The following is a 20,725-nucleotide window of genomic DNA, read 5'->3' on the forward strand; positions in this document are numbered from 1 at the left end:
AGATAACACAGTCAAACGTATGTTTACTGTAGTAAACACATAATATCTCACAAACGTATGTATACGGTAGTAAACACAGTCAAACGTATGTATACGGTAGTTAACACAGTAAAACGTATGTATACGGTAGTAAACACAGTCAAACGTATGTATACGGTAGTAAACACAATCAAACGCATGTATACGGTAGTAAACACAGTCAAACGTATGTATACAATAGTAAACACATGATATCTCACAAACGTATGTATACGGTAGTAAACACATGAAATCTCACAAACGTATGTATACGGTAGTAAACACATGATATCTCAAGACTCTACTGTGTAAATATGACTATAAATGTCACATCGTTTGTAAATTATCCTCGAATATCTTACAATATATATTACTCAAACAAACGGTCTTCTGATAAATATTACAAAAGAGCCGTCGGTACTTTCAAGATCTGAAAAAAAAGAAAGTTCATGGCATTAAAACAAAAATCACGAACACATGTTTATCACAGCATTGTTTATAAAAGCAAAACATACACGCAAAAAACCCGTCTCTGTTTGCGAAATAAGAAGACCTCAAAACCAAGCCACTATGCAGTCATAACCGTAGTACCTTGTTCTTTATATGAAAATCATTCATGATATTAATAAAGAATATAACAGTCCATCGACTGGTATTGCAATATGTTAAAGCTATTAAAACGCATTTGTTTGTTTTTTTCAGCAAACGAATCTTGTGTTATGGCATTTCTCCTATACATATATGTAAAAGAAAAACATATAAGTATTTTTTTCTTCCTTGTTTTCTACTTAAAAGGTAACAAGTTAAACGATTTTCAACACTACCTATTCACTTTGTCGTGTTATTTAATATCCAATAAATACCTGAAAATCCTGATTTTGTTCTAGCGTGGAAGACGACATACTGTCACAATTATAAATATAACATTATCAGATGGTCTTCATGAAATGAACGCCTTGATTCTGGCTTTCACGGCAGCGTCGCACGAGAAGCACTTCCGGGCACTGGGGTCGGTGCTGCACCCCTCACAGGAAACCAGGTGACCGCACGGCAGAAACGCGATACACACGTTGTTTCTACGGCACCGCAGACATTTCCATTGCGCTTTTAAAGCGCGGTTTTCGCTGAGGAGCTTTTCTTTTACACTGTCGGCTCACCTGCCTAGAAAGACGAAAATCAATTACTGCATTTATTAAAAACAAACGTGTATTGCAATTCTTATATGATTCTGTAGAAAATGTTCGAAGTGAGAAATTATTGCATTTGTTAATTTTACTGTTAAGCTACCGTATCGGTTCCGCACCGTACCGTTTCGGAGGTTCAAGCCGCTTTCGAAACAAAGTTTGTGTTCGTCTTATGATCGAAAACACAAAAATATACAAGGTACATGTACACCTGAGATGTTTGTATTTTTTCTAGTATGAATGTTTGTGGCTTTTTACCAAACAAAGCACGTGAACAAGTATTGTTCATGGAAATTAAAGTAAAAAAAAACCCAGCTCTTACCGCTAGCATCTTGTGGATGCAATTCTGTCCCCTTAACAGGTGGAATCTTTTTACGCCTAGCATTTGGTGAAAAAACTAGTTCCTCGGTCGAGCTGCTATCCTCACAATTGCCTTCCAGGATTGAACTTCTGAGTATTTGAACAGGCAAGCTAGAGTATGGTGTTTTTCCAGGTGTCGGTTTAGTAATAAGAGATAGCTGTTGCGTCGATTGACATGCTGTAGATTCGCTAGTGCGTCCACTAGCACAATGCTGATTTGAATTTAAACTAAATGTAGATAAAGAAGAATCTTCCTCACTTGCCAGTCGACCGCTATTTCTTTCTCCTTCTAAGGATTGCACATCTGAAACATCCAGTGAGTGCATAACCCGGTTCAATCGTGCATTGGAACTTTCGATGCTATCGCTTGTGACTGGTTCGTTGACCTCAGAATTGCGTATCAAGAAAGGACAGCTAGGTGATACCAGTTTGTGTGCGCGCATAGGATCGCCCCTTTCGTTCCAGTTACTGATGCGTTTGGAGCAGCAATAGCATATGACGTAATCGCCTTGACTTGCATAATAAAATCCAGCCTTAGCAAGTTTTATACATGAAGGTTTACCATTAGTTGGGTAAGTACGGAACGTGCATAGACGTAGCGATTCATGGCGCATACTCTCTTTGGGATGCACCCTGCTTCCTTCAGCCAGGCGAGTAACGATGGCATTTACTGGGCTAACAACCGGGGTCATCTAGTCCGATGTGTTTTTTCACACACGCTTAAATTCATTGTACTTTAAAAATCCAATTCGTAACTAGTACTTTGGAACATGAAATAACAATTAATAGCAAATTAATATAAGCATATTTTAAGTTCTCGATCTAATTAACCATAGAAATTCTAATTATGGTTAAAAACAATAAAATACCAAAATAGTATAAACATATTTACATATGAATATTAATGGAAGCAATTATAAACTGTAAGTATATAAATATATATATGTTAATTTACATTGAACTATTTTTATTATGCGATAATTATTATCAACATTAGTATGCATACACTTTTCAAATGTATATGGAGGAAAAATAAATATTTAAAAGTTGAAATTTGTCTGTAAAATACATGCTTGAGTCCTCAACAATACGCACGTTTATATACATTACACTGGAATTGGTATTCCTAGAATATTTAATATTTAATATAAAATCGAATTAATGAACTGTTTGCTTTTTCAATATGTACGTGCGGCAGATGTATAGATGGATGTTGTACGAAACGAAAATAGTCAAGCTTATATTTAAGAGACATTTAAAGCTCCAAAATTGCAATCCTATGCAATTCCAATTACACATTAACTATCAATAAACACGGTTTCATGTTCTTTGGGATCCCATGACTCTAACAAGAAAAACAAAATACACATAGGCCAACACTATGTAGTCTTCGTTTTCGGTCGATCAGTGTACACGCGGATATAATATTAGTGTCGGTATTAAAACGAAATCCGGCAATTTTTATCAAGTTTTGTCTTCGAATAAATAATTGGGATGTTGTTTTTCGAGAGTCGGTTTCGTGACGATATCCATAAATTTCTGGAAACGAAAACATACATTAATTTTATTAGCAAAGTTTTTTCAGTTTTAACTTTTTCACTTTCTATTTTATTTATTTGTGCAAACTTGTTGAGTTGATAAAAGGCGTAATGTATGTAATGTGTATATATAGAGTGGAATTCTTAACTGCGATAGTCTCTTATAATTCCAATATGGAATGACAATATACATTGGACATTTTGTAATTATTTGTATTGTTATCACCATGTATGTATATTGCTGAGACTTAAATAAAGATATACTACTTCTTCTACTACATCACAAACGTTTACGAAATGGACAGTTAACGTTAAACCCCCAAATTCTGTATAAAAGTCTCTTTAACAAACATAAAATTCACCATTTTAATTTATTAACCAAAACGAACTATTTGACAAAAATTATACTGCTATTCTCCGGTACTAAACTTGTATTTGTATTAAAATGGTAAACCATCGGGACAACTAATGTTGTTTTTTTCAAGCATAAGAGCATGATTTAAATACTTTTATTTCGTTCTGGTGATTTTTTTTTGTTTCGAATGCATCTCAATATCATCCTTGTTTAGATATAAACCTATAAAATAACCAAAAAAGAACGAAAGGAAAATTATTTAAAGATAAAAAACAACAAAATATTAAAAAGTATACCACAAAAAGGATCTATGTAGAAGGTAAAGATAAATATACATTAATCAATCACTGGTTCGAACTCATGCATGATGAATACAAATACCGTACATTTAGGTATAAGAAATACATCCCCTTACTAACTGAAGTTCAGTTACTAAACTATTTTCCATCCTTCTAAGTGATGTGTTCAAACTATGTAAAAATAAAATTTGTCGTCAAGGCCAGTAAACATGTTAATGTATCAACGCTACATTTCGATACCATTGCCAAGATTGATTTGTTTTCCACCAGATATTAACGAGTTCATGATCCTTCTGTATGTAGCTTTACATCGCTCAGTTTCTCTGTGTGTATGCCCTATTTTAAAATTGAATTATAAAATATTTATAAAAAACAATTTACAAGGACGTCTGACATCATTTCTTAAATTCTACATACAATGAACCCTTTAGCACTTGCAAACTATGAGTGCCGACAGGACACAATGGCGGTATGTGAAATTGTTATAACTGCGGGCCCCATGGCCCACCCGGCGATTTACCTCCCCCAACCCCACCCCCATTTGGGCGACAAACGGTGGCGGTCATTAATAACAATTGTTCCAAAATCTCTTAAGTGTATAAAATTAGAAAATTGCCGGAACCACTTCACACGCATTTACGGGTTTAGAATGTTAATTACTATACAATTAAAGACGTGTAATTTTAACTGTTATAAACTTCAATATTAGCAGAATCGGAAGGTATTTATGTCTAGACATAATTAACATGAGCGCGTTTCTTTGTTTCACGTGAGATTGGGAAGCCCTACAGTATTACGTTTGCAAAATACCAAACCTTAGGTTTAATTACACTTAACAATTCTACAAAAACACCTGTCACAATGAGTTGTTTTTTCCCCGCACGTTAGTGGTACATCGGGTTAGTGCACAGTTAAATTTGTAAACAGGTAAACGTATGATGTAACTGCAGAATAAAAATGATTTGTTGCATCAAATTAAAGGGACTTGTCCACAATTTGGCTGAATGACTATTTAAGAAAAATGTCAATTAAAAAAAGAATGTATGAATTATAAATAAACAAGCAAAATAAAATCCCTGACTTAGAAAAGTACATGTATTACAAATATTTATTCGTTTATTGATAATTATCAATCGAAGTCGTGAAGCCTCAACAGCTTTTGTAACGCTTTTCGTAAATAATTTAGCGAAAAGGTGTATAACCGACATATGGTTTAAATTAAATGTATGATTCAAAAACATCGTGCTGTAATTGTAGCGAGTTAATTTTTGCTTCCAAAAGTACGAGGTTCGATCCCCAGGGCAGGCACATTATTTTGTTTTCTGTTTGTTTATGTCTTTATGAAATTATTCACAAATATTCCATATATCACAGTTTTGTTAGAAAATCAATTGTTATATATTTTTAACATACGAAACTCTGTTAACAAGAAATTAATGTATACATGTATACCTGATGACTGTAATTAAGTGAAAAATCAGTTTTCCCAAATTGAAATACCATAATCTTCAAATAAAACAACAATTCATAAATGTATGTGACTTATTTGGTAATTTCGTATGTAGAGATAGAGTTTGTAGAGTATGGGGAAACCGTTACACATTATTTTTACATCTATACATTATCAAACATATTTAACCATTTTATATAAAAGAAAAGTTCCAATTGCTTCAAAACACCCTTTACCATAAGTTATAAGTATTTTAGCAACCTAAATGCACATATCAAGTCGTAAGAAACCATGCGAAACCATAATATTCATGAAACCGTGCACTACACATATTGGAAACCATATAATTAAAATCAAATTGTTTATAAATAATTCGTAATACGTATTTTTGTTCGTGATTTATTTTTTCAAATTTAAACCGAAGATAATCCCGATACGTGTGATTGTTACGGTTCCCCTTAAGCTGATTGGCCATCGCATAAACTCAGCGAACGAATAACTTCGTGCTTAATAACACTCATAGCAATTAGATGTAAGATTTATCCTACTCTTATATATTTTGTATTAATTGAAACCGATATTTGGAGTTGAAAACTTGATCAACATTATCCTTTGTTGAAGTGAAGTATGTTCGTAAAGTTTTGGCTATTGATGCTGAACTGTATTTTTATAATATGTATAGTCTCTTATACCTCAATTGTGAGTGGCATTTATGTACAATGTTTTAAGCTATTTTATATATGTTTTACTAGGTACATGATGGTGAGACTTTAATAAACTATCTTATATATCTGCTTATACATTATTACTAATGCGTTACAATCTAACATAGAAAATTACATATCACCGAGTTCTCTGGGGCAATACCGTCGTTTGTGAAAGCCGCCCGAGTTGATGTTGGTATATTTTTCAATTTTTGTTATGTGTCGCAAAAAAGTGATTATGAGTCAAAATGTGTTTGTATTTATCTATCTTCGGATACTGGTGCAATATCGTTTCGGGTATTATTTATTTATTTATTAAATACCTCCGGACTCCCCTTGCGGGTATTACTGGCAGGTGCGCGTGTCAGTGCAAGATAAAAGTGGTTTAAAAGCATTAAAAGGGAGACTTCAAAGCATGAAAGTGAGGTGAAGAAAAAGTGTGATAGTGTTAAACAAGAGGAAACATATTTATAGGTTAAAAGTTGTTAACCTAGTTGTTGCGTAATGTTTTTTGCAGCGTGATATATTGTCAATATCTTTGCATATTACTCGACAAATTTCAATAAAATACCATCACCTTTTTTCAATCCACAAATCGGCCTCATTGAATTCGCTCTGATCTCAAAAATCGTTTTTATGCAATCAGCTTGCATTCGGACTTTAAAAGTTTTTGCGAACATGATATTCAATAAAAAATGATCCTCGTTTATCCATTAAGACAAAACATGTCCTATAATCACTTTGCTTTGGCTATCCGTAAACATAATTCGTTTGTAAATTGCTTGTGTTATTTAGTAGTTCTTCTTTGTTTTGAAATGCGCGGAAGTGGAAATCACGTGAAATTGACGCTCACGTGACCCAAAGCGTGCATACGTCACAGGTTAATTTAAGTCTTGAGGAATCCGCTAGGTACAATATTAGGGTTCGTTGTTTTTTTTATGCTTTTGGCATTTTTTGGCAGAATTTTCGCAAAAAACGGTATGGAAAAGTTAAGCTTTAGAATGTATCTGACGAATACTGATCAATTCTGGTCAGTTGAGATAACCGCATTGTTGTTAGAAATATCTACTCGGGTAGCTTTAAGAATGGTGAATAACCTCGAACAACAAACTGATATGTGAATAAGCGTTTGCTTCCCTTTGATTGACGATGTTTAAGAAATAATTCGTGTACGTTATAGTTTGTTGTCGAATAACCCACGGCCGGAAGTTTAGATGCGTAGGGATTAAATCACGAGTGCGAAGCACGAGTGATTTGAAACCACGCATCTAAACTTCCGGCCGTGGGTTATTCGACCACAAACTATAACGTACACGAATTATTTCGATTCTAACACGATTTTTACTAAAGATTCATAGAATGTATCTTATTTTTCTTGCATACTATTTTATGTGAAGCTCCGCCCATAAAAATAGCTTTCGGCTGTTCTGTCGATCAGATCTCCGCCCTCAATAACAGGCAAACTGGATGGAAAAAACCCATTTAATTTCTCACGTTTGGTTAACTAAGAACAACAACTTGCGTAAACTAACATGTTTTCATTGTACTCTTTAAATTAACGCAAGAGTGTTGAATCTACAAGACAACAACTCCGATTCGAACTTCAGCCATTTCAGTATCGAAGCAGCAGACGAACACCGTGGGAAATTGGGTCAAGTTTACGCATTTCTGTTCATAGCGTAGTATTTTGTCACGTGACTTTCATTCATAAAATACCGGATTATTACGCTGGTGGAAAATGTATCGGCATGTTTTGTTTAGCTACAGCGCGTGCTTTCAGTGTATAAGCTCCGCCCATAAGTTATTGCAGAATAACCCACGCTTGATTTCCTTCTTTGTCTATAGAAAACAAGTCACGTGCCGTGTTAGAATAGGTTATAAACATTTGAGCATCGCTTTGTGAAAACGCGGCTTAATGCATGCGCATAAAGTGTCATCCCACAGGCCCATCCGGGACGACACTTTCCGTCTTAATTACATTTTCGCTAAAAAAATAAAAAAAAACCATAAAAGCGGAAAGTGTCTTCACCGATTAGCCTGTGTGGACTGCACAGGCTAATCTCGGATGATACTTTACGCACATGCATTAAACCTCGTTTTCCCAGAGCGCGACAAATCAATTTAATACACAACGAAAAACGTGTACGTTACACACTGTACACAATCTATAGTGGTGCAATAGAAATGAACGTGTTAAATAATTGAGTGCCACATACAACATTATTGGACCATCAAGAGTCTTGGAAGCCGCAATAAATAACGACGGAAAAGACGATATTTATAGCAATAATGTGGGGCCTTTTCATTTGTAAACAGATATAAATGCAATGTAGCAAAAAATGCAATTGCTTAATTATTTTAAGAGAAAAGCTGCGCTTAAAAAAGATATTGTATTGAGCAATGATTATCGAAATGCATGTCATTCATGTACTCAAATCCAATGATTTCAAACAAAAGCAGACATGCACATTTGTATCATAATTTAATGTTACTAGATCTATTCATTTTCCCATTAGAGCAGCCAACAATAGCTGTCCCAAGACTCAACTATTATTCTTTTATAATTTTCTTTATTTATTTATTCAAATAATAAGATCTAAGGGAGAAAACTGCGCAAAATGATCAATCACGATTTATCTCCCACAAACAACAGCGGAGCGACCCTCGTTTTCCGTTTTCAATTCAAGAACGGTAAATGAAAGCAGGCATTGTGTTTCCATTTTCATATATTGATTTTTGTATTATTAAAATTGAAACGAAATAGATCTATGCAGAAGGAAATAAGTTTTGTTTTGTTATTAGTACACCGAAAAACGAAGGAACTCGTGTTTTCCGGTTATAAGAAAATCGGAATATGAACTAAAATACGTTGATTCTTGTTTTTCGTTATGTCAAATGCAAAAAAACAAAACGAAAAAGGAACAAAACGGAATATATATATATTCACACATATCGCCAGTTATGGAATCTCTGATTTAGAAATAGGTCATGGGGTTCCCACTTCAAATACATGTATCTCCATGCCCTTTTTTATCCGATATTAACACGAATTAAGATATATAGGGGTACCCAATATAGTATCATATATAAATACGTCATTTATTAATGTCTCATACAAGGACATATATAGCGAGGTATACAAAATTTCAATTTCAGACGTGATTGTGGTTTTCGATATAAGACCTTATTGTGCCGTTTGATTGCATTACCTCCGCCACACCCCGTCATAGTAATTAAAGGTGCCTAGAACGCGGGGTTGTATACAGACCCCGTTTTTAATATTGACCCCTTAAGCATAGTCTGAAAACTACCGAGACCGCGTAACTGGCACTATACATACGGACCGAAAAAGCAGTAAATTTCTTCTACACTATGGACCAGCATCAGTATAAACATGTAAAAGGAAATTGAAAACGGAATCTTTGCAAACATATTGTATTGTTAATTAAATAAATGTAAAAGTTTAAAAACATACGAATCGTGCATTTCATGTAAAAGGTATGTATAAGGCAATGGACACATGGTAACGAAAAACCATACTATGTTAACATGGCTATAAATGCCGCATCTTTTGTAAATGAAAAGGTGAAGGGAAAATCCTTCGAATATCTTATAAAATATATTACACAAACAAAGAGACGGTGCCTTCTAAGAAACATAACAAAAGAGGCATCGGTACTTTCAAGATCTGATACAAATTGAAAAAACACGGAATTAAAATAAACAAGATGAACACGTGTTTATCACAACATCGTTTACAATGGAAAAACATACTCGCAAAAAAACCCGTCTCGGTCTGCAAAATCAAAAGACCTCAAAACCAGGCCACTAAGCGGTTACAACCTTAACACCTTGTCCTTTATATATAAATCATACAAGATGTTAATTAACAATATAACAGTGTCAACGACTGGTATTGCAAATGTTAAAACTTATTAAAATGCATTTGTTTTTGTTTTTTTGTTTATATATATAAAAGCAAAACATATAAGTCCTTTTTTCTTGCTCTTTTTTCCCGACAAAAAGGTTACAAGTCAAAAGATCTGCCACACTACCATTGTACTTTGTCGTGTAATTCAATATGGAATAAATACCTATAAAAACTGATGTTGTTTTAGCGTGGAATTAACAGGACATACGGTCACAATTAAAAATATAACATTATCAGATGGTCTTCATGAAATGAACGCCTTGATTCTGGCTTTCACGGCAGCGTCGCACGAGAAGCACTTCCGGGCACTGGGGTCGGTGCTGCACCCCTCACAGGAAACCAGGTGACCGCACGGCAGGAATGCGATACACACGTCATGTCTACGACATCGCAGACATTTTGACTGAGCTTTTAAGGCGCGGTTTTCGCTGAGGAGCTTTTCTCGGACTTCGTCTGCACGCTTGGCTAGAAAGATGAACATAACTTTATTAATTTAACAGAAACGTTTGTGCATAGCAATTATAATATAAAATAGCAGAAAATTGTGCGAGGTGAAAAAGAATGGCATTTTTATGAAGCTGTTATGCTACCGCATCGTTGGTACAAGCCGCTACTATGACAAGGTTCATGCTATTTAAGTTCGTCTTTTTATCGATAACAAATTATACATGTCGCATTTTTACTTCAAATGTTTGTACTTTTTTATAACAGGAATGTCTAGAACTTTTACCAAATAATGCACGTGAACATGAATTTTTATAGAGATACAAGTAAAAAAAAAATTACCGGAGGCATCCCGTGTATGTAATTCTTTCCCTTTAACCAACGGAGATTTTTTGCGTGCAGAATTCGGTGCAAAAACTTTCGCTTCGTTCGAAATGCTATCTTCGGAGCTGACATCAGCGATTGAACTTCTATGTTTGTGGACAGGTAAGCTAGAGTATGGTGTTATTCCAACTGTCGGTTCAGTAATAAGAGATAAATGTTGCGTGGATTTACCTGCTGTAAATTCAGCCGTGTGCCCACTAGCACCATTCTGATTTGAATTTAAACTAGATGAAGATAACGCGGAAACGTCTTCACTCGCTGCTGGGCCGCTATTTATTTCCTGTATAACGGATTGCTCGTCTGATGTATCCAGTGAGTGCAGTATCCGGTTCAGTCGGGGATTGGAACTTTCGATGTCATCGTTTGTCACTGGTTCGTTGACCTCGGAATTGCGTATCAAGAAAGGACAGCTAGGTGATACCAGTCTGTGAGCGCGCATAGGATCGTCTTTTTCGTTCCAGTTACTGATACGTTTGGCGCAGCAATAGCATATAACTTCATCGCCTTGGCTGGCATAATAAAACCCAGCCTTGGCAAGTTTTATACATGATGGTTTCCCATAAGTTTGGTAAGTACGGAACGTGCATAGACGTAGCGATTCATGGCGCATACTCTCTTTGGGATGCACCCTTTTTCCTTCCGCCAGGCGAGTGATGATGGCATTTACTGGGCTGAAAACTGGAGTCATCGCGTCTGATGTTTTTCGGCGTAGCTGTTTAGCCCAGCTTTTCACCTAGGGCTTAGCTGACCTTTGTAAGCGACCAATCAATTTGAATATAAAATTCCCGCCGGTAGGCCTGAACCTTTTCGAAGTAGAAAACGTGCAATCTAAAAACAGTTTTCACATTAGTATCAATATGTCATTCAATCGACTTTCCATTTTTGGGAAGAATACGGTATGAACAGAGATACTACAGTGCGTTTAGCACTGTAACTGCTATCTGCGTGTGCAGCATGAAAGATTTGCTCTCTTATGTAGTTCCACGCTCAACTCTCGACATCAATACAGTTTGTGTGTGTCCCTTTATATTCAGGGGATTGTCAGCGCCAGGGCGTTTTTATTTAAAGGCCGTGTTCTCATATTTAATAACTACTACGATATTGCATTCTGTGCACTCGTATTTTTTAGATCAAATAAGTATTGTTGTTCAATAACCTGATATACTCTTTGGCGAAAATAGAATAAATTGTTTTCGAAATTGACCGTTAAACATGCAAATGTACGAAGCTTTAAACAAGCCGTCGTTCCAGTAGAGGAATCGTTACCTCACTGTAATGCAGTGCATTTCGACCCGCAAGGTATTAAAGGGACCGTCAACCACAAACGACGAAAAAAGAAAAGTTCTAAAATACCGTATTTCGCTACAATTATTTGTTTATATTGATTAAAATATCACGACTGGTATATTGCATTACTTGAAAACGTTGTTAAGTTTCCATATATTCAGTATATTCGGTAATAAAATTTTACTATGTACACGTACCAGGTAACTACAAGTTAACTATAAATAACGCAAGTAGATAATCACATAATCGCTTATTGTTCGTGGAGACCACACAGTTACAAACCATTTAAAGGGGCCTTTTCACAGATTTTGGCATATTTTGAAGTTTGTCATTAAATGCTTTATATTAATAAATGTAAACATTGGATCTTAAAAGCTCCAGTAAAAAATCAAGAATAAAATTTAAAAAAGGAAAAAAGTAGCCGGTACCAGTGCTCGAACCAGTGACCCCCGGAGTCCTGGAGTTAGTCTGAAGTAAAAACGCATTAGCCCTCTATGCTATTCCGCCGGGTATACACAGTTTAAGTATTTTATACCTTATATAAGCAATCTTCCTAGTTTCGTAAATTTAAACGACACTAACAGAACTCTCCAAATTATTCAATCGTTTCGCGTTGCAACGCTTTATAATTTTTAGGTTTTCAAATCGTCAAAAGATACATATAATGGCTATATTGGACCATGGTAAATGTTCAGTAATACTGTTTCCTCACAAATATCATAACTAAAACGCAAAATTGCGAATCTGTAACAACTTTTTTTCAATTTTGTCAATTTATCAAACCGTGAAAAGATCCCTTTAACAGTGTGTGACTAATCGTTCGATTACAGTTCATGCGTATATTGCCATAATGACGTGACTCGCATTAACTACGTTTTGCTATATTGCGAATAGGGCAAGTCTGTCCCTTTCTATTAATGTCAATGTATCCGTGTAAGAACGTGGAATGAAATACTCAACAACAACGTCATATGTGAATTCCAGTCAAATTTAAAATCTAATATAATTCATATTTTCAAATATACAAATACAGTCTGACAACTACATGATTAGATCTTTCTCGATCCGTTCACCTCAAAATCTAAGCCAAGTGTGTCCTTTCTACACCAAACATCTCGACATAAACCTAAAATAATACTATTCCTTATAGCACATGTGATTGGTCAAAGCGTTTTACTGACTACTCGTTGATTTCTAATTGGCTTGGTCTTAGAGTTCCCTTACTACTTGTTTCTTGCCGATTGGCTGTCCGCTAAAGTACTGTTCCAAAATGACACTCCCCGGGAGTGGTGTAACCAAATTATTCACGTGTTTACCCATTTATCGGATCTTCCTTTCAGACATCCGATTCGACTACTTCTGGTGATAATAAGGTATAATAGACCCTATTCACAATAGGCCAAAATTGATAATAGGGCAAAGTCACGTGACACGCAGAACTCCAGAACGAGGCTGAACGTGTATAAATTTTCAATAGTCCTGCGCAACGCCTTATCTTATTTCAATCTTTCACTCTTTTGAACATTCGGCGATGCAACGACTTAGAAAACACTATATGACATTGTCAGAATAAGTTACAAATACCTTTTTCACATTATAAAGTGTCAATACATTAATTAAATTGTCTTGATTAAAGTACTTGTTTTTCTTCAATTGTTCACACATTGGACGCTCTTTGTAAGAGCTTTATTATCGCGCGGTTTGAATAAAGATCTATCTTGTTTATTGATACATCTGTGGTTTAATAGCCCCTGTGTTCCGGATAAACCAATCATCTCGTTGTGACCAGATACTGTGCCGACAAATACCAAATAACAGCATGGTGTCATAAATACCCGTTGTAGATGCCTGGTCATTGAACACCATGTATGGTGCCCCAATGTCTTATCATGGTAGAAGTATTACGTAGTCATTTCTAAGACTAATGATACGCCAAATTCTAAAACTAAATACTGTTTAGATATTAGCCAGTTTAATCATAATAATAAAGTGAATGCTGGTTTTTCGTCCTAGCCTATTTTTCACACAAGCGGACATTCGTTCGCATGTTTTTTGACAACCTGAACATTCGTGCCTTCGTTATTTCGACAATGCGGATAATGGGTCCTTCGTTATTTGGACAGCCCGGGGTTTCGTTCCTGAATAATTGCTATCCCGGTCATTATTATCACATTTAATAAAAAAATATGACTATCTGAGCATTTTATCCGGTATTTTAAAATGTCGTTATTATAATAGTTAAAAAATAATAATTATCTCATATTTTGTGTTACTCTTTATAATTTTTTTAAGTTTTTTTCGTTATCATGAGAATGATAACGTTAAAAAACGTTAAAATTTATCGACTTACAATGAGATTTGTAATTTGCCAAACCTTGCAGAAATCTGGGCGTTAAAACTATGTAGGTGTATAATTGTATATCCGGTCTGTCGAAATAATGTTGGAAAGATTGTCCGGGATGTCTTAATAGCGTGGGAATTAATGTCCGGGTAGTTATAACAACGTATGAACGAAAGTTCGCCTTGTCAAAACAGGGACTTATACAAACATGTTTTTATAGGTCCCTGGTAAGTGTTCGTTAGTGTATAAAAGAACACAATTAAAACAAGCATTTTCATTGACTACAACGGGGTTAAAGAATGTTTTCGATAAATAAAGACACACAAAAGAGAGATTTATGACATGAATTGAAATATATTTATCACTCATAATCACGTTTAAAGAGAAATCAAGATGCATGCATAGACAGTTCAGTTTGCTCCACGTTCTTTTTTTCACCTGTATAAAAGAATAATTCAATATTGTCTTTCACTGTAAAAAAACATTAATTCAAGTTTAACGAAAAATGACATAACATTTAAATAGTTAACGCGCTTTGCATTTTTTATTGCTTTTTCTTATGATAGAGTCAACAAACATTTTACACGTTCGATCATTCGTGGAAAATATTACAGACCAACAAACATACCTGTGACAATTTTAAGTTATATAATAACGTTTTGTATTATATGACTTTTGTACATTTTGTGCAATTTTCAGTTTTTATTCTTCAGATGGCATTTGCTCTCATGACAATGGGTATCTTGAATTTGAATCAAGATTAAATAAAATGTATACACTTGTGGTACTATATACTATGGCTTTGAAATATGCCTTAGGTGTGAGAATGTTTATTTTATATCCCCTCATCAATTTATTGACTAAACAACACATCCATGCATGTGTTTGTTTGCCATAATTTGAATTAGTGTCAGTGCACATGAGAATCCCTAATGTAATTAATAAAACTCAACTGGTTAATAATCATCGATATGCGCCGCAAAAGATCTATACACGTTCAGCCTCGTTCTGAAATTCCACGCACCACGTGATATCTAAAAATAGTAACGGTGGTCGGAATGTGAAACTGGTCTATTGTAATCGTCTTCATCTTATAGTTCAATGGATGTAAGAGATAATTTAATAAGATTACGATTTCCGCGGAAGTACATTTCACCATTTAAACAACATGGATACCTTGTTAAATACACGTCGCTGAGTAACAGATTCATTCGTGTAGAGTGTTTTATCTTTGACCTTTCGATTGTTGATTAAGCATACTTTAACAATGACTGTAAAGGTATGTCTGGTTTTTACTTGCGAGAGATCTTAATTAAAGAATAATAATTTTCAAATCCTATTATCATGGCCTATATATCACAAACATTTATTATTAAATTTCCAAACTTCATTTATGTTATTATTGTTTCTAACCTTCAAATATTTTCTTTATAGAACCCTTATTATTATGATATAAGATGTATCATAAATTATTACAATTACTTTATTTACAAATATTAATGTAAATACATTTTTAACAATTTTTTACATTATTAAAACATCTATTTAATTTCTGAAATGCATACATCATTTTGTCATATTATTAAAACATCTCTTGATAATATCTGACATACAGTTATGATAGTTATATTTTCTTATAAATTCCTATCACATTATTTATATTATCTGTAACTTAATTTGTATCATATTGTTATACATGTATTATATAACATAATTATGTTATATGAATAAACCATAACGGGGCTGTTACGTTGCATCACCATCGTCACGTGGTTAATTCAGGAATGCAAATTGTGCATGCGTAGTGAATTGTATATATTCTATATATGAAATGATCAATCAACTTGCGTTATTTATTGTGTGCATATCGTTATGTCACCTATTTTCGAGATGTACTTTCGATTTCACATCGCGAAATTTTATTACCGAATATACTGGAAATATGAACTTTTTTTAAGTAATGTAATATACCAGTCGTGAAATTCTAATCAATATAAACGAATAATTGTAAAACAAATACGGTTCTTTAGAACTTTACTTTTTTCGTCGTTTGCGTTTGACGGACCTTTTAAGGTCAGTAACAGAAATTCTAATATAAATACTATCGCTTTTACTGTGTGAACTTGAAGTTTATTTTGATCAGAAAGGTATTAAATGAAGATATTCGGCGATATAATAATGGTATGTCAATCATAGATTCTTAATGTGTTTTCAACAATTGCATGATAAGTACCAGTTTTGATTAATTTAATTAGAAATATTCCATCATATAGACCAATTTATTAAGCATGAGCTATTAATATTCACCTCGTAATTGATTTGCGTTTGATGCAGCGAAGAACTGCGAAGAAAAAGGCATACGCTATAATTGATCTGATAAATATAACTTTTGATCATTGAACAACACCGACCATAATCAACGCCGTGTATCTTTTTAAAGATTTTTCTTGTTTCAAGTACGCTCTAATTGATTATCCTTATTCGTACTTCAGAACATAAGATACATGCAAATGTGTAGCACATTATTTTAGCATGATATGACAAGTCGTCGATCTACTATACTATAATAATGATCCTTGTTGTAAGAAATAGTACAATACATTGATATGAATAAATACTTATTTACCTAACAATAAAATATGAAGCAACTATAGACTGTCACGATACAAATACATATATGTTTTAATTCACGTTTAGGTAATGTTAACGTACGATAATTATTGTTAATATTGGTATTCATACAATTTTGCAAATATACATAGAGAATACATCACTATTGAAATATTATCATACATGCTGAAATATTCTACGATTAGTTTACATACGTTACACTGGGATTTAATTCCTAGAATATTCGATACTTACAAATACTTTTGTACATGTAGCAACTAAATAAACAGATGTTGAACTAACGAGAACTAGTCAAGTTTTCGTTTAAAAGACAAGATCGCAAGAATATGTACCTATCCGCTTACGGTTATCAGAGCTTATATTTAGCCCCATGGAAATAGACTGATCTCTGAATTCGCACGAGTAAGAAAAAACCCACTAATCCCTCGAAACAAACAACGCTGGTCAATTATATCAACCAATGATAATTCAAATGATAACGGTTGATACTGTGTGTGATTTTGAAAGGATTATAAATTGGGATACTGTGTGTGATTTTGAAAGGATTATAAAAGGGTCAGCATTATTTGTACCAGCAGGTTAGAAGGTTTGTCCTAAAGATTGCTTTTCCGGGATACACATATCTCCGATTCATTTAGAAAACCCAACATAAGACATGAATAAGCAGGATTGTTGGTCTGCGGCGTGGCCTATAAATAGTCTAATATTGGGATCCCATGACAAGAAATCTACAAAGGCTGACGCTATTTTTACTTCTATTGGTTTCTATTGGTCAGTTTACAAATGCCTACTATCAGTTTCGGTATTGAAATGAAAACCGGAATTTCTTAATTTTGTCTTTAATAACTTATTGGAATGGCTTTCTCGAATTTCGGTTTGTTGATGACCGCCATCAATTTCAGGAAGCGTAAACGGAAATAAAAAAACGTTTACGTCGCACATAGTAAACATTAGGAAAAACGAAAATCTGCGAAAAAGTCCTTTAAACAATCATTCATCTCACCACTTTATGTCATAAACCCAAACGAACAATTTGATATAATAATTATACTACTTATTTCGAATAGTACTCTTGAATTGTTAGTAATATGGTTAATTATCGAGTAAACAGTAATATATATTTTTAAACATATGAGAATGATTTTAATAATTTTGTTCCGTTCCGGTTTATTGTTGGGAATTGATCGAAACATCATCGTATGTATTTATATAAACTTATAATAAAAAGAAAAAGGACGAGACAAGAAACATTAAGAGTTCGCAAACAACACATCTGTGAAAAGCTTAACTTTTTATATGTATGGAGGAAAAACAAAAATATACATATATTAATGTGGCATTCGAACTCATGCCCAACGAATAAAAATACCGAACAATTAAGTATAAAACATACGTGTTATGGTATTACTACTTTATCATACCGATTTTGTCACGGTAGTTAACCACGTGAATCTATAAATGGTACCGTTCAATACCATTGTCAAAGGTGTATACTAGCATTTTACAGATATAAACAATTTCATTATACTTCTGTAAGTATCTTCACATCGCTAAATTTTCCTGCAATGTGTAGATAATGTAATATGGTTTTTATATAAATGAATCAATTTGCATACACGATTGGCTAAAGGGGAGTATGCGGTTACAGTGTATATAGGTTAATTATCTGTATTACATATTTAGCTAAAATGATACGAGGAATACGGTTGAGGAAAGTTGCTTAATAACATTCATATGTAGCGTACAGCCTCGTACAGGCTAATCAGAGACGACAATCTCCGCATAAATAGGACTTTTGCAAAGAAGAGGATACCTTCAAACGAAACAATTCCCCAAAAAGCGGAAAGTTTCGTCCCTGATTAGCTTGCACATTAATGTGGAAGGAAACTCTATGATCATGCATTAAGTCCAGTTTTCCAAAAATGAGGCTCAATTTATCCAAATAAACAATTATTATCTAAAAGTTGAAAATTGCGGGAAACCAATTACCACTTATATATAGGTTTTAGAATGTTGGTTTACTACAAAACTTTAATACATGTACTTTAAACTGGTTTACATTATTTACAAGCACAATTTGTTTGTGTTTTTTTTTTGTCTAGAAATAATAAAAAAGATTGCGTTTATTTGCTTCTCATAATTTTTGGAAGCCTTACAGTATCGCGCTGCGAAAAACTAAATTTTAGGTCATGTTTATTTACATCTTAACGTTATCACACACACAAAACCCTGAAATGAGCTGTTCATGCCCTCTGAACAGGTTAGTGGAACATTGGATTACTACATATTTAAACTGGTAACAGGTCATGCATTCTGTAATGGCAAAATATGAATGATTTATTGTATGAATATACAGGGAATTTATTATTTGACGAAATGACAATGTTAAAATGTCATAGATTCCAAAATAATGTATGCGTTATGTGCCAACAATTCAATTAACACTCTTTACTAAGAAAGATGTAAAAAAATATAAAGTCGTTTAGTGACAATTATCAATCGAAATTGTAAAAATGAAACATCGTTTGTAGATCTACTCATCATAACTAAGCTAGCACGTGTGTCAGCGACATAAGGTGTTAACGACGCTTATGATTGAAAGTCAGAACAGAACAGAACAGACCTTTATTTGGTTCACAGGTCACATAGTACATGATACATATATTGTGACAACAGGTGAGCGTATAGTTCACAAAAAACATTTCACAAAACAAATGTTCCAACAAAAAACAAGAATGAGATCATTATTTTGGGATGGTGATCAGGAGATTAACTTATTTCTTTCGTTAACAGTATCAATCAGTATAAATCGTTTTAATTATGGAATATGCATGTATATAAGAGGAGACATCAGATAAGGGTAGCAGCAATTTAGTCGATGATTAGGCAGTACGGGATCCAATATGTGTTAAAGCAACTTATTGAAGGTTATACGATAAATATTATTTTATCAGAGATAGCAGGTATTGCAAAAAAGTCACACACAAAACCGTCGAAAATATCAACAAACAAATACATTTAGCAAAGTTCGACGTGCGAAAATAGGAGCTCGAGTTTAAGTTAAATTAGGGTTACAATTTAGTAGTTAAACAGTCGCTGAAAAATTGAGTTCGACATATTTACTTTGTTTATTTTAAAGTCAATTGCACAATCTCAGACTAAAATGGGTGCAAATTTGTGCAAAAAGTAGAATGAAAGGGGATTAATAAAGGAATTTCTTATTAGCACATCCTTTTTTCTTTTTTTTAATGTTACAACTTCCACAATAGTATGCCATTTGTAACATCGTAAATATCACGGAGCATGCATTATATTAGCAGGACGTTAATTTGTGTAATTTAATGTTAATGATTTAAAATAATATACAGTACAGATTAACGTGAGAAGAGTTGATGTACAAATGGCATTTCAAGTACTTTGAAAAATTTCAACGTAACTGTTTTCCGCTTGAAAATTTGTAAAATTAGACCTTTTTAAAACATAACGTAAATAACAGATTAAAATTGTTAAGCATAAAACAATACAAAAGCATTGTCAAAAAGGCAGAAACACGAAGTCACTCCCGCTGATCTCCGTTACAATGAGAGGTGCGTCTGTACGACAACGCGATACGGCGTCATTACTACGACGGTTACGGCGTCTTTTCACAGTTTGTTGACGACACGGGATGTTGTTAAAATAAATGATAAAAAAAATAACGGTAATTTTGAATAGTTTTTGTATGTGAAAGTCAATGTTTATTTAAATACGGATATTGTGTTCCTCTTTCACAGCTTGCAATGTAATGTATTCCTATGTT

The 20,725-nt window shown here is 33.8% G+C and overlaps 2 protein-coding genes across 2 annotated transcripts; both read right to left on the reverse strand.

The window, feature by feature from the left end:
- Positions 1 to 958: 958 nt before the first annotated feature.
- On the reverse strand, positions 959 to 2,254 carry LOC127835762 (baculoviral IAP repeat-containing protein 2-like). Its single transcript, XM_052362200.1, has 2 exons — positions 1,525 to 2,254; positions 959 to 1,122 (listed from the first exon to the last, which is right to left on the reverse strand). Exons 1-2 carry the CDS (start codon positions 2,252 to 2,254, stop codon positions 959 to 961), a joined length of 894 nt encoding a protein of 297 aa, XP_052218160.1.
- Positions 2,255 to 10,083: 7,829 nt separating this feature from the next.
- On the reverse strand, positions 10,084 to 11,355 carry LOC127835763 (baculoviral IAP repeat-containing protein 2-like). The gene is made up of 2 exons (XM_052362201.1): positions 10,839 to 11,355; positions 10,084 to 10,304 (listed from the first exon to the last, which is right to left on the reverse strand). Exons 1-2 carry the CDS (start codon positions 11,353 to 11,355, stop codon positions 10,084 to 10,086), a joined length of 738 nt encoding a protein of 245 aa, XP_052218161.1.
- Positions 11,356 to 20,725: the final 9,370 nt, after the last annotated feature.

This window comes from Dreissena polymorpha, chromosome 6, assembly GCF_020536995.1.
Source record: "Dreissena polymorpha isolate Duluth1 chromosome 6, UMN_Dpol_1.0, whole genome shotgun sequence".
NCBI classification, from domain to species: domain Eukaryota; kingdom Metazoa; phylum Mollusca; class Bivalvia; order Myida; family Dreissenidae; genus Dreissena; species Dreissena polymorpha.

Coding starts and splice junctions, on each gene's coding strand:
- LOC127835763 (XM_052362201.1), bottom strand. CDS start 11,355: ATGACTCCAGTTTTCAGCCCAGTAAATGCCATCATCACTCGCCTGGCG. Junction 10,305..10,838: donor CACGGCTGAATTTACAGCAG/GTAAATCCACGC, acceptor TCATCTTTCTAG/CCAAGCGTGCAGACGAAGTC.
- LOC127835762 (XM_052362200.1), bottom strand. CDS start 2,254: ATGACCCCGGTTGTTAGCCCAGTAAATGCCATCGTTACTCGCCTGGCT. Junction 1,123..1,524: donor GCATCCACAAGATGCTAGCG/GTAAGAGCTGGG, acceptor GCGCTTTAAAAG/CGCAATGGAAATGTCTGCGG.